Source organism: Ananas comosus, linkage group 22 (genome assembly GCF_001540865.1).
Source record: "Ananas comosus cultivar F153 linkage group 22, ASM154086v1, whole genome shotgun sequence".
In the NCBI taxonomy this organism is placed as follows: Eukaryota; Viridiplantae; Streptophyta; class Magnoliopsida; order Poales; family Bromeliaceae; genus Ananas; species Ananas comosus.
The window spans coordinates 8,608,232-8,626,841 of record NC_033642.1 but is presented as its reverse complement, the minus strand read 5'-3'; the positions used below and the strand labels follow the sequence as shown (position 1 = coordinate 8,626,841).

General features: G+C 38.9%; 1 protein-coding gene across 3 annotated transcripts; it reads left to right on the top strand.

Moving 5' to 3' along the window:
* On the top strand, positions 234 to 18,137 carry LOC109727382 (protein furry homolog-like). Of its 3 annotated transcripts, XR_002220760.1 has the most exons (18): positions 234 to 605; positions 1,486 to 1,604; positions 2,075 to 2,120; positions 3,438 to 3,510; positions 3,607 to 3,664; positions 4,075 to 4,170; positions 4,322 to 4,439; positions 4,846 to 5,112; positions 6,488 to 6,589; positions 6,715 to 7,072; positions 7,187 to 7,300; positions 8,566 to 9,179; positions 9,656 to 9,849; positions 10,637 to 10,859; positions 11,402 to 11,521; positions 12,096 to 12,866; positions 13,782 to 16,972; positions 17,929 to 18,137. XR_002220760.1 is itself a non-coding variant. In XM_020257491.1 (17 exons), the coding sequence occupies exons 1-17, from the start codon at positions 510 to 512 to the stop codon at positions 16,854 to 16,856; spliced, it is 6,444 nt and encodes a 2,147-aa protein (XP_020113080.1). In that variant the 5' UTR covers positions 234 to 509; the 3' UTR covers positions 16,857 to 17,233. The 3 variants fall into 3 exon arrangements, 2 of the variants coding, with proteins under 2 accessions (XP_020113080.1, XP_020113081.1); XM_020257491.1 differs by lacking the exon at positions 17,929 to 18,137 and having other exon boundaries at positions 13,782 to 17,233; XM_020257492.1 differs by lacking the exons at positions 234 to 605; positions 1,486 to 1,604; positions 2,075 to 2,120; ... (5 more) ...; positions 6,488 to 6,589; positions 17,929 to 18,137 and adding an exon at positions 6,617 to 6,633 and having other exon boundaries at positions 13,782 to 17,233.

The window sequence follows — 18,610 nt, the reverse complement described above, 5'->3', positions numbered from 1 at the left end:
AAATAAAATTAAGCCGCAAAAAGCATTAATTCCGCCAGCATTTAATCATATAAAACTAATATTAAAAATAATAGAAATAATAATAATAATACCAAACAAAGAACCAAAAACTAGTATTTTTTTTTTATTTTTTTTATTTTTATTAAGTGGAACAAGCAACAGAGAGAGGCACTCGAACCTACGAAAGCGACCGGGTCCGATGCGGGTCACACAACTCACTTAAGTCCATTCATGCCATTTCCGCGTCTTCTCTATCCAGCGTCGTCTCCAAGCTAACGTCGTCGTCGTCCTCCTCCTCCTCCTCCTCCTCTTCGCCATTCTCCTCTCCCCCTCTCCAATGCCGAGCTCTAGAAACCCTCCGTACTCGACCTCATGAGCTCGCGATACTCGCCATAGTCGTCGCCCCCCCTCCTCCACAAGATCTCGCGCTGGCTACTCCTCGGACGACCGCCTCCGCCGGCGCCGCCTCCTACCCTCCGCCGCTCCCGCCGGCGCCGCCGGCGCCGGAGATGAGCGCCGGGAGCGCCGCCAAGCAGATGGTGGACCTTCTCCTCGCGCGCTTCCTCCCCCTCGCGCGCCGCCGCATCGAAACCGCCCAAGCCCAGGTCTCTCTAGAAACCCTTCTCTTCGATGCCCTAGTTGGGGAGTGTGAATTGGATGCGGAATCCTCTTTGATCCCACAAGGATCCCCTTTGGGATAGGCGATTAGTCTCTACGAGATTCGTTTCTACTTAGGGTGCCAAGGGACTCTTGCTGTGTTGGAGTCTCCGGCGAAATTTGGCGCAGATATTTAGTATGATTCATGCAGTAGAAACCCTAGGTGCGGTCCCTGTAGCTTGTGATGTTTCCGTGTTTTGGAGAAAGAATGAGAGGATAAAAAGGGGGAAAAAAAGGAAATTTTGAGTAGGTGATGCTTTATTTGAAGGATAGAGAAGAGAAGAACGAGTAGTGTAATAGGTGTTCGATTGACCTCGATGAACATGAGCATTCTACTCTGGATTGACCAGTTTGAAATCTATAAAGTGGTAACTCATTTTAGTGTAGTGGCAACTAATTTTAGTGTAGTGCTATTTGTAGGGGGGAAAAAAAAACGGAAACGAGTCTGGTGCTACAGTTTCCACAATTGTTAACCTAAATCTCAACTTCCTTTAACTCACAAATATACAACCAGAAATTCTGCTTACTATCACATTACAGGTATCTTTATCTTGTGGTTTCTCTCCCTACTCCTCCTACTTATCATTGTTGAAGTGGTTTGTAAGGAACTCTGGTCGCACCACATAATTACGTCCCACGAATCTCACATTGATTGTTACAAGCATGATTCCTTAAGTAGAAAAGGTGATGCTGCAGTTAGGAGTTTTTATTTCCAATATTCAATGTCCTAACGACAAAGTAGAATACTAATATGCTTGTTCAGGTGATGTCACTTCAGAATGTTATACCTGAAATCTTATCCTCACTTCTAACGACCATAGTTAACAGGATGGACAGTACCTTCGGCCATCGGATCCGAGTTATGAGCAAGTCTTGGATTCACTAGCTATGGTTGCCCGGCATACGCCTGTACCTCTTTTGGAAGCTCTTCTTCGGTGGAGAGAAAGGTATTCTTCACAGTCCAATAGTGACTCCTCTTAATTAGCCTTTGCAATTCTGCTATTTTGAGTCGGATTCCATTGCTCAAATATAAAAAAAAAAAATTACCCATGTGGATTTACTTATTTAGCAGAGCCATCAATTAATTTTTGGAAAGTGCTGTTGCTCTAAATTTTAATGGCTAAGATAGTTTCAGGTTATGTGGTATTTTGATCATAAAGATCAGGTCATATAGTTGTTTTTTAACTTGTATGCTTGGTTACCGGAAGGTTAACTTTTAAAAGTCCACCTGTATTATTTTGATCTGTAATTTGTTACCCCTACTGAATTGATTCTGTGTGCTAATACTTGTTGGAGCATGTCTTCTTTCTTTCATTATACTTTATTGATTTTACAAACTATGGAAAGTGCTTTTTTTCTTCTTTTCTACGTTACTTTTTTTATCCCCTAATTAACCTGATTTCTTATTGCTTTTCAGTGAATCGCCAAAGGGTGGCCACGATGCCTCTACGTATCAAAAGAAGGTTGATATTTTTATCTACTATATTTCTTTATTAATAAACTTTTGTTAGCAGCTATGTTGCATGCATATTCTAGTACAATAGGTGTCGGTACGTCAGACATGGTGCCCATTTCATGCTTCTAGAGTACATCTTGATTACTTCTTTTCATTATACATTTTTTTTGTTCTTTAAAAATACCAGTGCTGTTCCACTACTCATGGAAAATCTCTGAGAAGGGGGTTTTCAGCATTCATTATTGTTCAGAGTCCTTTTATTTGGAACAGAGGGCACTACTTTCCTGTTTCACTTAACCTTTAAGGGTGTTGGCTTCAGAAGTAAATATATTGATCTGAAGGAGTCCGCATTTGGTTTTCATGTCACATGACATGAAAACTTTTATTATGTATGGCTTAACTTCTTTTGTTCTTTTTTTTTCTATTTTTCTATCTTACTAACTGATGCCTTCTATTGTGCCTCAGGCTTTATGTTATGAATGTACGATTTTGTTGATAAACAAAGTAGAGATTCTTGCTTCAGTATAATTGTAGTGTAGTTCGTCAGACTTCAAAGCAGGCACAACTATATAATTTGCCTTATTGTCAAAGATTGCCTATCAACATATCCATCTTATATCATGTCCAAAACCTTATGAATATCCATGATTCTTAGGTTAGAAATTAAGCCTTCGCCATAAATATAATATTGCATTTGTCTTTTCTGGTTCTTGTTAGTCATGTAAGAGTGTACTTCCTATGGATAGTCTTTGATTATTTTGTCATTTGTAGCTAATTCTCCTTTCCAACAGTAATGCTTAATGCATTTATTTAATGACGAAAGGAATTATCTTTGTTCATCATTGTTCTCAAATTTTACTTAAAAACCTTTGTGTGTGTTTTGGAGTTTGTGGATTCTAGTGTATAGTGATAACTTTTGTCAAAATTTGTGTATATTTTGGCATTTGACAGATTCTTGTATAGAGTGGTGGATTCTTGTCTATGGTGATAACTTTTGTCAAAACTTGTGCATATTTTGGCATTTGACAGAGTTTTGTATAGTGATAACTTTTATGTTGTTTTTCATGCATTGTGATGTTCTTTATGATTGTGATTCTTAGCTTCAGAGCAATATTATCATCGGTGTCTGAGGTTATTTCTTTTTTGCACAGTGTGTTAAAGAGGCAATTTTTTGGGTGTTTAAAGAGAGTTATTAGATTAAATTTGTTCAATCTCCAATTTCACTTTTCCCAGTCTAGGGTTCTCTTCCTGGGAAATCATGTGCAGTCAAGTTATTATTATTATTTTTTTTACCTTTTCTTTTTCTTCTTTTTAACTTCCACAGCTAGCAGTGGAGTGCATATTCTGCTCTGCTTGTATCCCATTTGCAGAGTGTTGCCCTCAGGAGGGAATTGCAGGTTATTCACATGCTTTTTGATTGTCTATTCTTTCCTTGAACCATCTGTAGGCATCTAATCTCCTAACTTTTGTTAATCCAATTGCTTATGCTGCAGAAAGATTTTGGACTGGTCTGGAAGATTTTGTATTTGACTGGCTAATTAACGCTGACAGGTGAGATCTGCTGTCCAACATGACCAATTTTCTAAACAAGATATTATTCTATATGAATATCTGCCGTGAACCTTTCTCATATTAGAACTGACTTAGTGTGCATCATTAACATATGATTGCCTCAATGTCTTGAACATCATTTTTAAATATTAAAGCCTTTTGACAACCAGTCTTGAACATCATTTTTAAATATTAAAGCCTTTTGACAACCAATACATACTTAGCATACTTCGCTTCAGTAACAAGGCGTGTGTTTCGCAGTAATCATAATGAGCATAGTAGGCTAGTAGCATACTGTAGCTATTGCTTGGAGCAAATTTAAGAAGCTTATTGTGTCATAATAACTTTTAAATTTCATTTATTTTGCGAAAAACTATTTCTGACATCTAGTCCTTTGGCTTACTGTGTAGGGTTGTTAGCCAAGTTGACTATCCTTCATTGGTTGATTTGCGGGGGCTTCTCTTAGATCTGGTTGCCCAACTATTAGGTGCTTTATCACGGATTAGGTGTGTAAACCCCCATTTCCTTTCCATTGAAGTCAAATACATGTCAGCTTACCATTAAAATGATGCTTGTGAATGGTTTTCGGCATCTCATAATATCTAAAGCTTCTGGTTTTCTGCATCAGCTTAAATTTGACAATATCCAAGTATACAGGTTTAGTTCTGTGACAGAACGGTTTTTCATGGAGTTGAATACTCGCCGTATTGAAACTAGTGTGGCCAGAAGTGAGACGCTTAGCATTATTAATGGGATGCGCTACCTTAAACTGGGGGTACGTCAATGCTGTTAGATCACTTTTTTTCCCCTTGGTCTTTGACCTTTTGCTTTGAAACTTTTTCCTGCTCAATGATAATCTGACTCTGTGTTGTCCTTTTCTTTTATACATATCTTTGACTACATAAGCATACTTATAAAGTACTTCTCTCTTCTAGAAAACCCACTCCATTAGTTAATTTATTTATTTTTCCTGCACCAGAGGATGGAGAGTTTTATCTGCATTTTACATATATGTGTGTGCGCGTGCGCGTGTGCGCGTATATGTATTGATGACTCGATTGAGTGGATTTGATCCTCCATTTTGATTTGTGTTTTGTGTAATATCGTGAACATTGTTTAGTTTTACTGAATTATGGCTTATCTCCTGATAGAGATACTTGATGCAACTTATAAACTGTCAGGTAAAGACGGAGGGGGGGTTAAATGCTTCAGCATCCTTTGTTGCAAAAGCCAATCCTCTTAAACCCTCTCCCCCTAAAAGAAAGAGTGAACTCCAACATGCGCTTTGCAGCATGCTTTCAAGCATACTGGCACCGCTTGCAGAGGGTGGCAAAAGTAACTGGCCTCCATTTGGTGTCGATCCCGCACTAACTTTGTGGTATGAAGCTGTTGCTCGAATCAGGGGCCAGCTTATGCATTGGATGGAAAAACAGAGCAAACACATAGCTGTAAGTGGATGCTATAAAGTTTACTTAATTGTAGTGATGATTGGATGCTATAAAGTTTACTTAATTGTAGTGATGATTTTTCTTCTTTTTCTTATATTTGACACAAAATATGTGTGTCTAGTGGGATCCCACTTGAGTGGCAATTTAAGCCTATATTTTGTTTTCTGATTATGGTTCTTAATTTGCTTTCTTGTCTAATTTGGTGATCACCATAGAGAAACTCCTTTTTTTAAGATTTTCTAGTTTAGCACGGAATTGGTAATTGATTCAACTTTTAATGCATCTCAGTAATTAGTATTTTTTGCTATAACGATAACTTTAAAAAGAGTTTCTTTTCTTCCTATCTAAATTAGTTAATTATGTTCCAACATATCAGAAGTAGCATGTCCTGAATAAGAGTTGTTGGCATTAAACTTGTTTTTGTAAGCCAGTGTCTTGATTACTTATTTGATTTGTTCTATTCTCTTTTCAGATTGTTGATTCTAATTGCCTTTATTTCAAGACTTCTTCTTAAAAGAAGTTATCATACTTATATCTCACTGTATTTCTAGCTATATGATAAAAATCTGTCTACATAAATTGAGTTACTGTTCTACATAGATTGAGAAGTTACTATTCTAGTGCTTTAAGTAGGTGTAAGGAATTTTTATCAGCCAAAGTAAGATCCCTGTATTAGGAGCATAAGTTTTCTTGGTTTCACCCGGAATGAGACTTCTGTTATTCAAATATGGAAGATTCTTGGGATCAATTTATTGCTAACTATTAAGAAATTGTTGCCATGCCAAAGTCATTATAACCATTACTGATGTTTAAACAGGTTATTCTTAAGTTCTACTTCATTCTATATTGGATAAGTCTAGAAGAAAATCACGAATAGATATTTCTCACAATAAAACAAATATCAATGGGAAGTACAAGAAAATTTACTGAACATGCAAAATTTGGTAAACTGAATTAGAATGATAAATTTTAATAGGAATTGGTCTGCATACCATATTCAGATTAACATGCACCTTTTGTTATCCAGCATTCAGACCTTTTGTTATCTAGCATTCAGATATATAATAACTTCTGCAAGAAAATTATGATCCAAATTTGCTGACAAATAGCAGGAGTCATTGTGATGCAAATTTTGGGAAAATGACTATGTTATTAACAATTTTCCTATATAAGAGCCAAACAGCTTCAGATTATAATTTTTGCATGAAAGTTATACTCTTAGATTGCTTTCTTAAATCATAGACTTTGCTTTTTCCGGCAGATTTTATTTTATTTTATTTTTTGTTTTTTATTACATCGCTTGTTTCTTATCTGGATCATCTCATAACTCATTGTTTCACAATTAAAATTGATGGAATTATTTTTTTTTGTCCAGGTTGGTTTCCCATTGGTGACCCTTTTACTATGTCTTGGCGATCCCCAAACTTTCAACTCTAACTTTAGTCCCCATATGGAGATCTTGTACAAGCATCTTAAAGTGGGTTCTGCCTTTATATGGTTTAAGTCTAGCTATGTTCTCATGTTAGCTCTCTGAGTGTTACTGCTCTTTCTCCCCTATCTGCTCTATCACGCACAAATATAATGACTACCTAATCTGTGCAGGACAAAAACCATCGTTCAATGGCACTTGACTGTCTTCATCGACTTGTAAAGTTTTATCTAAATGTTTATGCAGAATATCAAGCTAAAAATCGTGTATGGGATTATTTAGACAGTGTGACCGCTCAGTTACTGGCAGTTTTGAGGAAAGGTTTGCTGACTCAGGATGTTCAGCATGATAAGCTTGTTGAGTTTTGTGTGACTTTAGCTGAGAGCAACCTAGATTTCGCCATGAATCATATGATACTGGAATTGTTGAAACCTGATAGTTTAAGTGAGGCAAAGGTTATTGGTCTAAGGGCTCTGCTTGCCATTGTTATGTCTTCTTCAAATCAGCAATTCGGTTTGGATGTTTTCCATGGTGATGCATCGTTTCATTTTAACAAATTATCTCTTTTGCTTTTGATTTTATTTATCTTATAACTTTTCAGTAGACAGAATATGAATTAACATGACTTGTTCAATAATATTTCAGTTCATGGCATCGGTCAGTATGTTCCAAAAGTGAAATCTGCAATTGAGTTAATCTTAAGGTCGTGTAATAAGACCTACAGCCTGGCTCTTCTTACATCGTCCAAGACTACAATTGGTACTCTTCTCATATGCCTTTAATCTTTTATTTTGTCATTGCAACATATTTAAGAGAGAGGGTTATGTACTTGTCTATTTTGAAATCATAAGATCTATGAAGGTTTTTTTTTTTTTTTTTTTGGTTGGTGGGGGTGGGTGGGTAATGGCTAATTTGATATCTAAGAAGACTGACTAATCTAGTGAATTTTATTCATTTTGTTCTATTGAGAAGTCAAATCTTTGCTTCAGCCTTCATGGCACCTCTTTTTAGTGGTAGCCATAAAATCATTGCTATTCCATTCAAAGCTTGATACAAACAACTTGCGATTGCTGTCCAACAGAATTCTTCCTCCTGTGACACCTTCATTACTACTCCATTCAAAGCTTGATGCTAATAACTTGAGGTTGCCGCCTTTACTGAATGGACATTTTGTTGATAAATATATGGTAACGTGCAATAAGAGGTAGCTTGTCTAGTAGTTCTTTATAGTTTATATGTTGGTTGGAAGATGTGTGATGACTTTGATGTAGCAGCTAAGGAGATGCATCCTCGGACTTGCAATCAATACCTCTGTAACTAAAACCAGCCTGTTTGGACTGACATGTTAATCATAATGTTGTGGTACTGAAGAAAACCTATGAAACTTCGGCTACCACTTTGCCTTTGGTACTGCTGCTTTTTCCTGTCTCTCCTGAATAGTTCATGTTTTTTCATGAATTTCGTTACAGGTAATGAATTATTTTAGGTCTTCCTATATATTTCCCTGGTCATCATCTACTTATTTTGTGATCTTGTCTTCTAAAATGGAAGAGAAGCATCAACAGCTTAAATGACCTCCATATTTGTTGGGGAAAGGGATTTAATGAAATGGTGATGACAACCTTTGCAGGATTATCTATGCAAAGAAGAAATTTTGGTAACTTCATATTATGGCAACTTACCTACAAATATCATCTCCCTAAGCCTGCTATGAAAGTGTCTTAGAGTGTGATTTCTTGAAATTGAACTTTGTTCTGGCTTTTATGTTGTTTCTCTTGTAGAGTTCTATGCTCTCTGAGTAGTCATTCAACATGCATCAAGTATGTAATTGCGACAAATTTTGATGTTTAATTATCCTTCCACAAGCTATTAAGATCAAAAAGTAAACCTGGAGAAAAGTTCTATTATTCAGTCAGTTGGTAAGCTGGACATTAGGTGGATTAGTTAGTTTATGCATTTTGTGTGCTATATTACATGGGTTGAATACTTCATTGGTTTACAAAGTGGTATTTCCAATTCTCCAGATACTGCGACAAAGGAAAAATCTCAGGGCACTCTCTTCAGGTCAGTTCTAAAGTGCATTCCATATATAATAGAAGAAGTGGGACGCAGTGATAAAATAACTGAAATAATTCCCCAGCATGGCATAAGTATAGATCCTGGTGTTCGTGAAGAAGCTGTGCAGGTTATGAACCGGATAGTACGATATTTACCACACCGTCGCTATGCTGTTTTAAAAGGCATGGCCAACTTCATACTAAAGCTTCCAGATGAGTTCCCTCTCTTAATTCAGACATCACTGGGCCGCTTAGTGGAGTTAATGCGGCTTTGGAGGGTTTGTTTATCTGAGGAAATCCTAAAGAAGGAAATCCTAAAGAAGAGCGATGCTTTCCAGAGATCTCCTTTTCTTCAGTCAGGGGATCTGTCCGAGTTCCGAGCAGCAGAAATGGATGCAGTTGGTCTAATTTTTCTCTGTTCTGTGGATGTTCAGATTAGGCATACTGCTTTAGAACTACTGCGTTGCGTTCGGGCTTTAAGAAACGATATTAGAGATTGCTTCGCCAATGATCGGGGTGATCACAAGCTGAAAAATGAGCCAGAACCGATATTTATTATTGATGTTTTAGAAGAAAACGGGGTAAGTTTGTGTTTCAGCTTTGGGTTTTTAGCATGTATAAACCCAGGAATATGTTAAGTTGTGCATATGTTTTCTCAAAAAAAAAAAAAAAAATTTGTCGATATACCTTGTAAAGATGGTATCTGTGCTTGTACACCTGAAAACTTTTGTATGCTTGAAAACTTTGCTTATATGGGTGCTTGCATTGCAGGGTGTATTTATGTAAAAAAGGTTTTGAGCATACCCTGGCAGGGGCATGAATGCATAATACAGTTTGCTGGGGTGCCCACATAAAGATCAACTTTTCAGGCTTATTTGTGTAATGTCACATATTTGCAGAGAGTATATACAAAAAAACCCTCTGTTTTTTTTGGTTTTTTTTTTTGGGTTGGGGGGGGGNGGGAAGGGGAAGAAGGGTAGGCATGTAAGCTGCCAAAATCTGTGACTTTTTCATGTGAATCGAGTGGACCTTGACTTCTCTATCGATGAATTTGCAGGATGACATTGTTCAGAGCTCATATTGGGATCCTGTCCGCCCTTTTGATTTGAGACGGGAGTTGGATCCCATCCCGCCAGATGTAACACTTCAATCCATTCTTGAAAGCCCTGATAAAAACAGATGGGCACGCTGTCTTAGTGAAGTTGTAAAGTATGCGGCTGAACTTTGTCCTTATTCTGTGCAGCAAGGCAGGCAAGAAAATTGCTATCATTATTTATGAAGGGTTTTTTATTTTGTTTGTTAAAGATTTGACTTTATGTACTTTGTCTTTTAGCTGTAGTAAATAATGAGACGAAATATCATATTAAGTCAGCAGATTATATTAATGTGCATGTTTATCAATTAAATTTTATTATCTTTTAAACTAAATACATGATGTTATATTTTTTTTTCTCATTTAATAATTCTGCTCATTTGTGTCTAGAAGAAGCTCCCTGCTTCATTTTTATCATTTTCTCTTCATCTAGATTTTTCTCCTCATTTAAGTTCTGGCTATTTTAAGAGTAATGTTTACAGGATTGCTCATCTGATGCGTAAACTTAAACTGTAACAGCTAACTTCTGCTATCCTGCCCTTATCTTGGCCATTTTTTTCTTTTGTGAGGTATAAGGCCCGAATTCTGGAAGTTGACAACCAACTCTATAAGGTTGTAAATTCTTCTTCATCCTCTTGACTTTGAGAGCTGATCTGGCCTACCCAAGTTGTTTTAGAAGGAATGGATAATGATGATGTGATGCATGTTCTAGTCATTTGTTTAAAGTTTGTAAACAATGGGTACTTTTTATATCCTGATCAATCATTCGTTTAAAGCGTGACTGACAATCATGATATGCACTTGGTGATCTGCATGAATTTTGTAAATCATTGAAGAATAGATCCATGCCTGTGGTTTTCTCCTTTTAAGATTCTGAGAAAAGATTAAAGCTTTTACTATTTTCTCTTAATGATTGGTATTTACTTGTAACTTGTTGTTCTATAGGTTAGAGGTTGTGCGGAGACTTGCGCAAATTACACCATCAGAACTGGGTGGGAAATCTCAGCAATCACAAGATGCAGACAGCAAACTGGACCAATGGATAGTATATGCGATGTTTGCATGCTCATGCCCACCTGATAATCGAGAAGAAGTTGGCTTTACCGCTGCTAAAGAGCTTTTCCATCTGATTTTTCAATCACTCAGGCTTGGTTCAGAGACGCATACAGTGAGTCCATGCCAGTAAAATCTTTACTTTTAAGATACCTTCTCTGAGGTCGTAACTTTGTTAGAACTCAGCAAGTTTTGTTCTTTAATCTACTTGACAATTTGCTGGATATTACCGAATCTTCATTTGTTTTGCTACAGTAACATTGTGCCCATCAATTTGTTATCAAAAGCCAGAAAGAACTGCAGAAATTTTACTTTGCTGAAAATTGCGTGGTACATATTTAAGTTAAAGCATCTTGTGTGAGGGGAGAACGTAGAAAAGTCTTTTTCTTTGTGAATTTTTTTCTGCAAACCTAGTTATATGCATTAGTGGAACTGGACCATATATATTGGGAAATCCCTCCTAGTTTTTCTAATGCCATTAGTTCAGTTGAGTCCTTGTTATATATCTAAATAATTTGAAATAACACCCCTTTACGAAGTTATTTACTCTTTGTCAGCAGCTTATGGCATGCTGCTTTTGAGTGGAGCTTTTTGATGTCTTTTCTCATATTATGTGTCAATACTACCATGGTTGACTTCCATTATTTCTTGCTTCAGCTTGCTGCTATAGCTGCCCTTGGTCATTCACATATAGAAGTATGTGAAACCATGTTTGGTGAACTTGCATCCTTTATTGAAGAGGTTTCATCCGAAACAGAAGCAAAGCCAAAATGGAAGGTATGATGATTAATTATAACCTGTTTTCTTGATTTTCTGCACAGACAAGCCAGTGATATTTAGTTCTTCTGCTAGTCCTTCATTTTGAAGTGTTAAGCAAGTTTCATAATTTAGGTCCCGTTTGGCAATGCGTTAAGGTGTGTCATGTGCAACCCAATAGCCCCTTTGCAGAAGCATCTTATTTGATGCTTTGGCCGCCATAGCTTGGAACAGAGGAAGCATCTTGTAATCGCCCACACGAGTTTTTCAGGATATACAGAAAGTGAGCTGTGCCAAACAGGCCCCAAATCGCACATGGTGTGCGGGGTGTGACTTTTTGCATTGCATCTCTCTCTCAAATGGCTATAGAGATAAAAGTTTTCTGACCATGCCTCTTGTTTTCGACTGTAGATTAAAGTAAAAGTGGTTTTTATTCTGTAAATTTGAGGCAATGCAGAGTCAAATATATGGTTGATGAGAAATGATTGATAAAGCTCTCTATAATATGACTAAGCTAGTTACACACACATCTTGCTTACAAAAATTTCCAAAAATCTTACTAACTAGCACTAGCATGATGTATATGCATTTGCAGAATCAGAGGTCACGCCGTGAAGAACTCCGCATTCATGTCGCTAATGTGCACCGGATGATTGCTGAGAAGATCTGGCCGGGTATGCTTGGTCGCAAACCTGTTTTCCGCCTGCACTACCTTAAATTCATCGAAGAAACGTACCGCCAAATAACTGCACAAACTGCTGATAATAGTTTTCAGGACTTGCAACCTCTTCGATATGCATTAGCTTCTGTTCTTCGATACTTAGCTCCAGAGTTTGTCGAGTCAAAGTCAGAGAGGTTTGATTCAAGAACTCGTAAGAAGCTCTTTGATCTCCTACTTACTTGGTCCGATGATACAAGCACATGGGGCCAGGAAGGCAGCAGCGACTATCGCCGCGAGCTTGAGCGGTACAAGTTAAGTCAACATAACCGGTCAAGGGAATCTATAGACAAATTAGCATTTGACAGAGAAGTAGTTGAGCAGGCAGAGGCTATACAATGGGCCTCGATGAATGCCATTGCTTCTCTGCTTTATGGAACTTGCTTTGATGATAATGCAAGAAAGATGACGGGTCGGGTAATATCATGGATCAATAGTTTATTTACGGAGCCAACTCCAAGAGCGCCATTTGGTTATTCGCCAGTAGATCCGCGAACACCGTCACACTCAAAGAATATGGGTGACGGGGGACGTTTTGGGGGAAAGGACAAAAATAAAGGGAGTCATCTCAGAACTCTTTTGGCGAAAACTGCATTGAAGAATCTTTTGCAGACAAATTTAGATCTGTTTCCAGCTTGCATTGACCAGGTTAGTTTTGATTCTGTTCCTTTGTCTTTATTTTGGTTCATGACAACTCCACTATCTCAGAATGTTCCATATGTACTTTCATTTTGGTTTAGTTGAGATGAAATGTCCCATAACATGGTGTGCTGAACTCCAGATCAGTTATATCACAATCTGGATTCTTTTACGTTTTCTTGTGTTAACTTATATATATATTTTTTTGGCTAAATTACATAAAACCCTCCTGTCAATTTCTGCTTTTTCACTTTCCCCCCTGTCATTCAAAAATCTACACTTTGCTCCCTTGAAAAATGAAAATTGTTCATAGGGGGAAACGGTGTAAAAAAATGATCAAATTGCCCTCGTCTTATTCATATCTTCCTCCCCAATCTTGCTCATCCCGGCGGCAGAGGAGGGTGAGGGCGTGTGTCTGGGCATGGACAGAGGGGCGGGCGAGGGCGAGGGCGAGGGCGAGGTGGCGGCCGAGGGTATGTGTGCGGGCATGGATGAGGATTTTAGGGGTATTTTGGGTATAAAATAAGATATAAACGAAACCCTAACGGAGTACTAACGGCAGGGGCCGAAGTGAACCTTTTTTATTTTTTAAGGGGGCAAAGTGTAGGTTTTTGAATGACAGGAGGGAAAGTGAAAAAGCAGATATTGACAGGGGGTTTTCTGTAATTTAGCCTTTTTTTTTGGCATATATACTCCCCTGCAAAGATGTGAAATTACCAAAATAGCTCTAGTAAAGTGGTATTTGTGTGTGCCCCTTCAAATCTTTCTTATTTGCATGCTTGCACCCACTGAGAGTATCTGTAACTGCGGTACACATGCAAATCCTTTGCAGGGCATTTCATGCAATTTTGCATATTTACAGGGATTTACATGCATATAAACCCCATTACTTATCCAACTAACAGTACCTATAACATTTTCTAGTGCTATTCACCAGAATCTTCCATAGCAGACGGCTACTTCAGCGTGCTGGCCGAAGTCTACATGCGCCAGGATATCCCAAAGTGTGAAATCCAAAGACTTCTAAGTTTGATCTTATACAAAGTAGTCGATCAAACAAAGCAAATCCGGGATAGTGCCCTCCAGATGCTGGAGACTCTCTCTGTTCGTGAGTGGGCCGAGGATGACCACGAGGGAACAAGCCACTACAGGGCCTCTGTTGTTGGCAACCTCCCGGACTCCTACCAGCAGTTCCAATACAAGCTCTCCTCCAAGCTTGCCAAAGACCACCCTGAGCTAAGTGAACTTCTTTGTGAAGAAATCATGCAGCGCCAACTGGATGCAGTCGATATAATTGCACAACATCAAGTTTTAACATGCATGGCCCCTTGGATTGAGAATCTCAATTTCTTGAAGTTATGGGAATCTGGGTGGAGCGAGCGATTGCTTAAGAGCCTTTATTATGTAACGTGGCGACATGGGGATCAGTTTCCGGATGAAGTTGAGAAGCTATGGAGTACAGTGGCAAGCAACACAAGGAATATAATTCCCGTTCTTGATTTCTTGATCACTAAAGGGATAGAGGATTGTGATTCCAACCCATCGGCAGAGATTATTGGTGCATTTGCCACGTACTTTTCGGTCGCTAAACGAGTAAGCTTATATCTTGCCCGCATATGCCCTCAGCAAACCATCGATCATCTAGTGTGCGAGTTATCGCAACGAATGTTAGAGGATAGTGAGGACCCTGTTAGACCTGGGAAAAATGATGCTTCGGCAAATTTTATATTGGAGTTCTCTCAGGGGCCCAGTTCGGCCCAGATGGCAACTGTTATCGATAACCAGCCTCATATGTCTCCCTTGCTTGTTCGCGGATCCCTTGACGGCCCACTTAGAAACACCAGTGGAAACTTGAGCTGGCGGACCTCTGCCATAACGGGCCGGAGTATCTCAGGTCCCTTGAGCCCTCTGCCTCCTGAGGTAAACATCACTAATCCTACTGCAGGCCGGTCGGGCCAGCTCCTGCCTGCACTGGTGAACATGTCAGGCCCATTGATGGGTGTTCGAAGCTCAGCTGGCAATTTAAGGAGCCGTCATGTTTCCCGAGACAGTGGAGACTGCTTCATTGATACACCTAATTCAGGTGAAGACATTTTGCACCAGGGGGGAAGTGGACTTCACGGAATCAATGCGAGTGAGCTCCAGTCAGCTTTGCAGGGGCACCAGCACTTACTTTCTCGTGCAGATATAGCTCTTATTCTCCTTGCTGAAATCGCGTACGAAAATGATGAAGATTTTCGCGAGAACTTGCCTTTACTATTCCATGTCACATGTGTTTCCATGGACAGCTCAGAAGACATCGTCCTCGAGCATTGTCAGGATTTGCTTGTTAATCTTCTTTATTCACTCGCTGGGCACCATTTAGAACTGTATGAGGTCGAGAGCAGCGAGGGTGAGAATAAGCAGCACGTGGTGAGCTTAATAAAGTACATTCAATCTAAGCGCGGGAGTTTGATGTGGGAGAATGAGGACCCTACTCTTGTACGAACAGAGCTCCCTAGTAGTGCTCTTTTATCAGCTCTTGTACTAAGTATGGTTGATGCCATTTTCTTTCAAGGGGACCTTCGCGAAACATGGGGGGCCGAAGCACTAAAGTGGGCCATGGAGTGTACGTCCCGCCACCTCGCATGCCGGTCCCACCAAATATACCGTGCTCTGCGCCCTAGTGTCAAAAGCGACAGCTGTGTTCTGCTCCTTCGGTGCCTTCACCGGTGTTTGGGAAATCCCGTTCCAGCCGTTCTAGGGTTTGCAATGGAGATTCTGTTGACACTGCAAGTAATGGTGGAGAACATGGAACCTGAGAAAGTGATTCTCTACCCACAGCTCTTCTGGGGCTGCGTTGCGATGATGCATACGGATTTCGTACACATTTACTGCCAGGTTCTCGAGCTGTTCGTGCGGATAATCGATCGACTGTCATTCCGTGATCGAACGACCGAGAATGTATTGTTATCCAGCATGCCCCGCGATGAATTGGATAATGGCAATTATGATCCATCCGATCTTAGTCGGCAGGAATCAAGAAGCAGTACAGAGAGGTTGCCGCACGAGAGTGGAAAAGTTCCAGTCTTTGAAGGCGTGCAGCCCCTTGTGTTAAAGGGGCTCATGTTCACTGTAAGCCACGGTTCAGCGATCGAGGTCTTATCTCGAATAACAGTTCCGACCTGTGATTCTATATTTGGGAATCCCGAGACAAGGCTCTTAATGCACATTATTGGTTTGTTGCCCTGGCTCGGTTTGCAGCTCACCAAGGACTCGGCTCCTCCTGGTTCGATGTCGCCCCCCCAGGAGCAGTACCAGAAAGCCTGCTATGTGGCATTGAATATTTCACTATGGTGCCGAGTAAAATCATTGGACAATCTTGCGGAAGTCTTTCTTGCATATTCTCATGGTGAGATCATAACTGTCGAAGGTCTCTTTGCTCGTGCATCCCCGCCCATTTGTGCCGAGTGGTTTCCCAAGCACTCATCTTTAGCATTCGGGCACCTGCTGAGGTTGCTCGAGAGGGTTCCCATGGATTACCAGCATGTGATTCTTCTGTTACTAAAAGCACTTCTGCAGCAAACTGCTGTTGACCCTGCGCAAATTCCTCAGGTGTACTATATTGTGCAACAGCTTGTAGAGACGACACTTTGCTCGGAGGCGCTGAATGTGTTGGAAGCGCTTTTGCGGAGCTGTAGCAGCGTGGCGGGCGGGTACAATGATGAGTCAGGAGTAAACGAAACCGGCTATGATGCAGGAGAAAAGGTTTCACAAAGTATGCTCGTGCCTCAGACTTCATTTAAGGCTCGGAGTGGGCCTTTGCATAATCTAGCGGGGTCAGGATATGCAGCGGGAGCGCCAGGCGGCGGAATTTCATCGGAAGGCGGATTGGCCTCGCGAGAGGTAGCTCTACAGAATACAAGATTGCTTCTTGGGCGCGTGCTTGATACTTGCGCTCTAGGCAGGAAGAGGGACCATAAGCGTCTCGTTCCTTTTGTTGCAAACATCATAACGTAATCGTCGACGCTGGTCGTAGGAAATGATTATCGAAATGGTTGATCAGATCAACTATCCATCTGCACAAACCGAAGTCACTCTCGCAAAGCGGACCGTTTATGCAGCTGTTTAAGAGGGTACGTCCTTTTTACATCCCTTTTTTTTTTTTTTTTCTTTTTACTGTATAGTATGGAGTAGAGGGGGTGATTATTTCTTTTGTTACTATTTAAGTAGGGCGCGGCATAAAAGTTTAAGATAAAGAAATATAGCTATCGCTTGTGATCTCACATAATACCCCCAGGATTGGAGAATGTCTTTGCAAAGCTGTATTATCCCTACAAGGGTTTTTGTTCTTTTAGAATGCATTTGGTGGCTCGTAATAGTTGATTACTGGTTTTTGTGTGAGTTTTCAATGGCACTTGTAGGATTTTTATAACCATTACACTTGAATTTTCTCTAATTTCGTTACCGAACAAATTTAGAGCGACTTAGTCATTTTGGTACCAAGTTCGTTGGACGACCGAGGCATAGATTTCCTACAATTAAGTAGGTAAAAACGTACAGAACTTACTTGCACTATGAATCATTTTGAATCGATTATTCAATTTTTCAAAATTTTTGACTCTACCATATAACATTTCGATTTGTTTGATTTGAATCAATCAACGTCACTTTAGCTTTAAAATTTGATTGTGTCATCTATGTTTATAGATTTAATATATTTCATGCAATTATTATAATTATAAATTTACTAAAATAAGCAATTAGCTTAAAATTTGAACTTAAAGTGCTGCTGACTGATCAAATCAAACAAATTGAAAGATTGAATAGTACAATCAAAATTTAAAAAAATTAGATAGACAATTCAAAATGATTCATAATTCAGATAAGTTTGTATACATTTTTGCTTAAAGAAGTATAGTGAATGTAATTCTTTGTACATGAACATTGGGTCTAAAATTATTCCATTGCTCATCTGAAGAACTGTGTAATAGATCTAAGTCGTTCAATGACGAATCAACTGAATCGTCCAAGATTTTGCTTTGTGATTTGATGATGAAGAAGCCTTCTCAAAGTACTCCTTTCTTTTCAGGACAATCATTTTATGGAGAAAAGGACATTCAAAAAGGACAGTGATGTGTTGTTTGGCCCAGAAACTGAGTGAAAGTTCTCGTTATTATAAAGTGAAGGCCTTTTTGGCCACTGTAATTTTTCATAAAATCTACAATGTTTAATTAAAAAATATCTTTGTACTATATTATTTTTAAAATATTGTTTTAACGTGTGATTGTTGTTATATTATCCGTTATTGAATATTTTTTTATTTTTATATTTTTTTAATCCATGTGGCGCCTCTCTCACGTAAAAGTGTTTTTTTTTTTTTTTTCCTTTGTATACTGCGTACCATGCAGGTACATTAACAAATAATTCAACTTATGCATAGTACTAAAATATTACTAATAATTGTTATATTTCACATATTAATATTTTTTGTATGTAAAAATTATGGTAGTACCATCAATCTCGCTCGTGACACATCCGACGCGATTTGCTTTTTGTACATTTTCCACGTGGCGTGCATGGTACACACTACACAGGAAATTTATTGCTATAACCATTAGAATTAGTATTGTTGTAAGAATAATTATGCTTAAGAAATAAAAGTAAAATGATAAAAATTTAGGGAATAATAGATTCTACATGCCTTCAAAAAGATTCAATCACTGTTTGGCAATCAGGCTTATCTAATACTAATAGATAAAATAAAATTATGA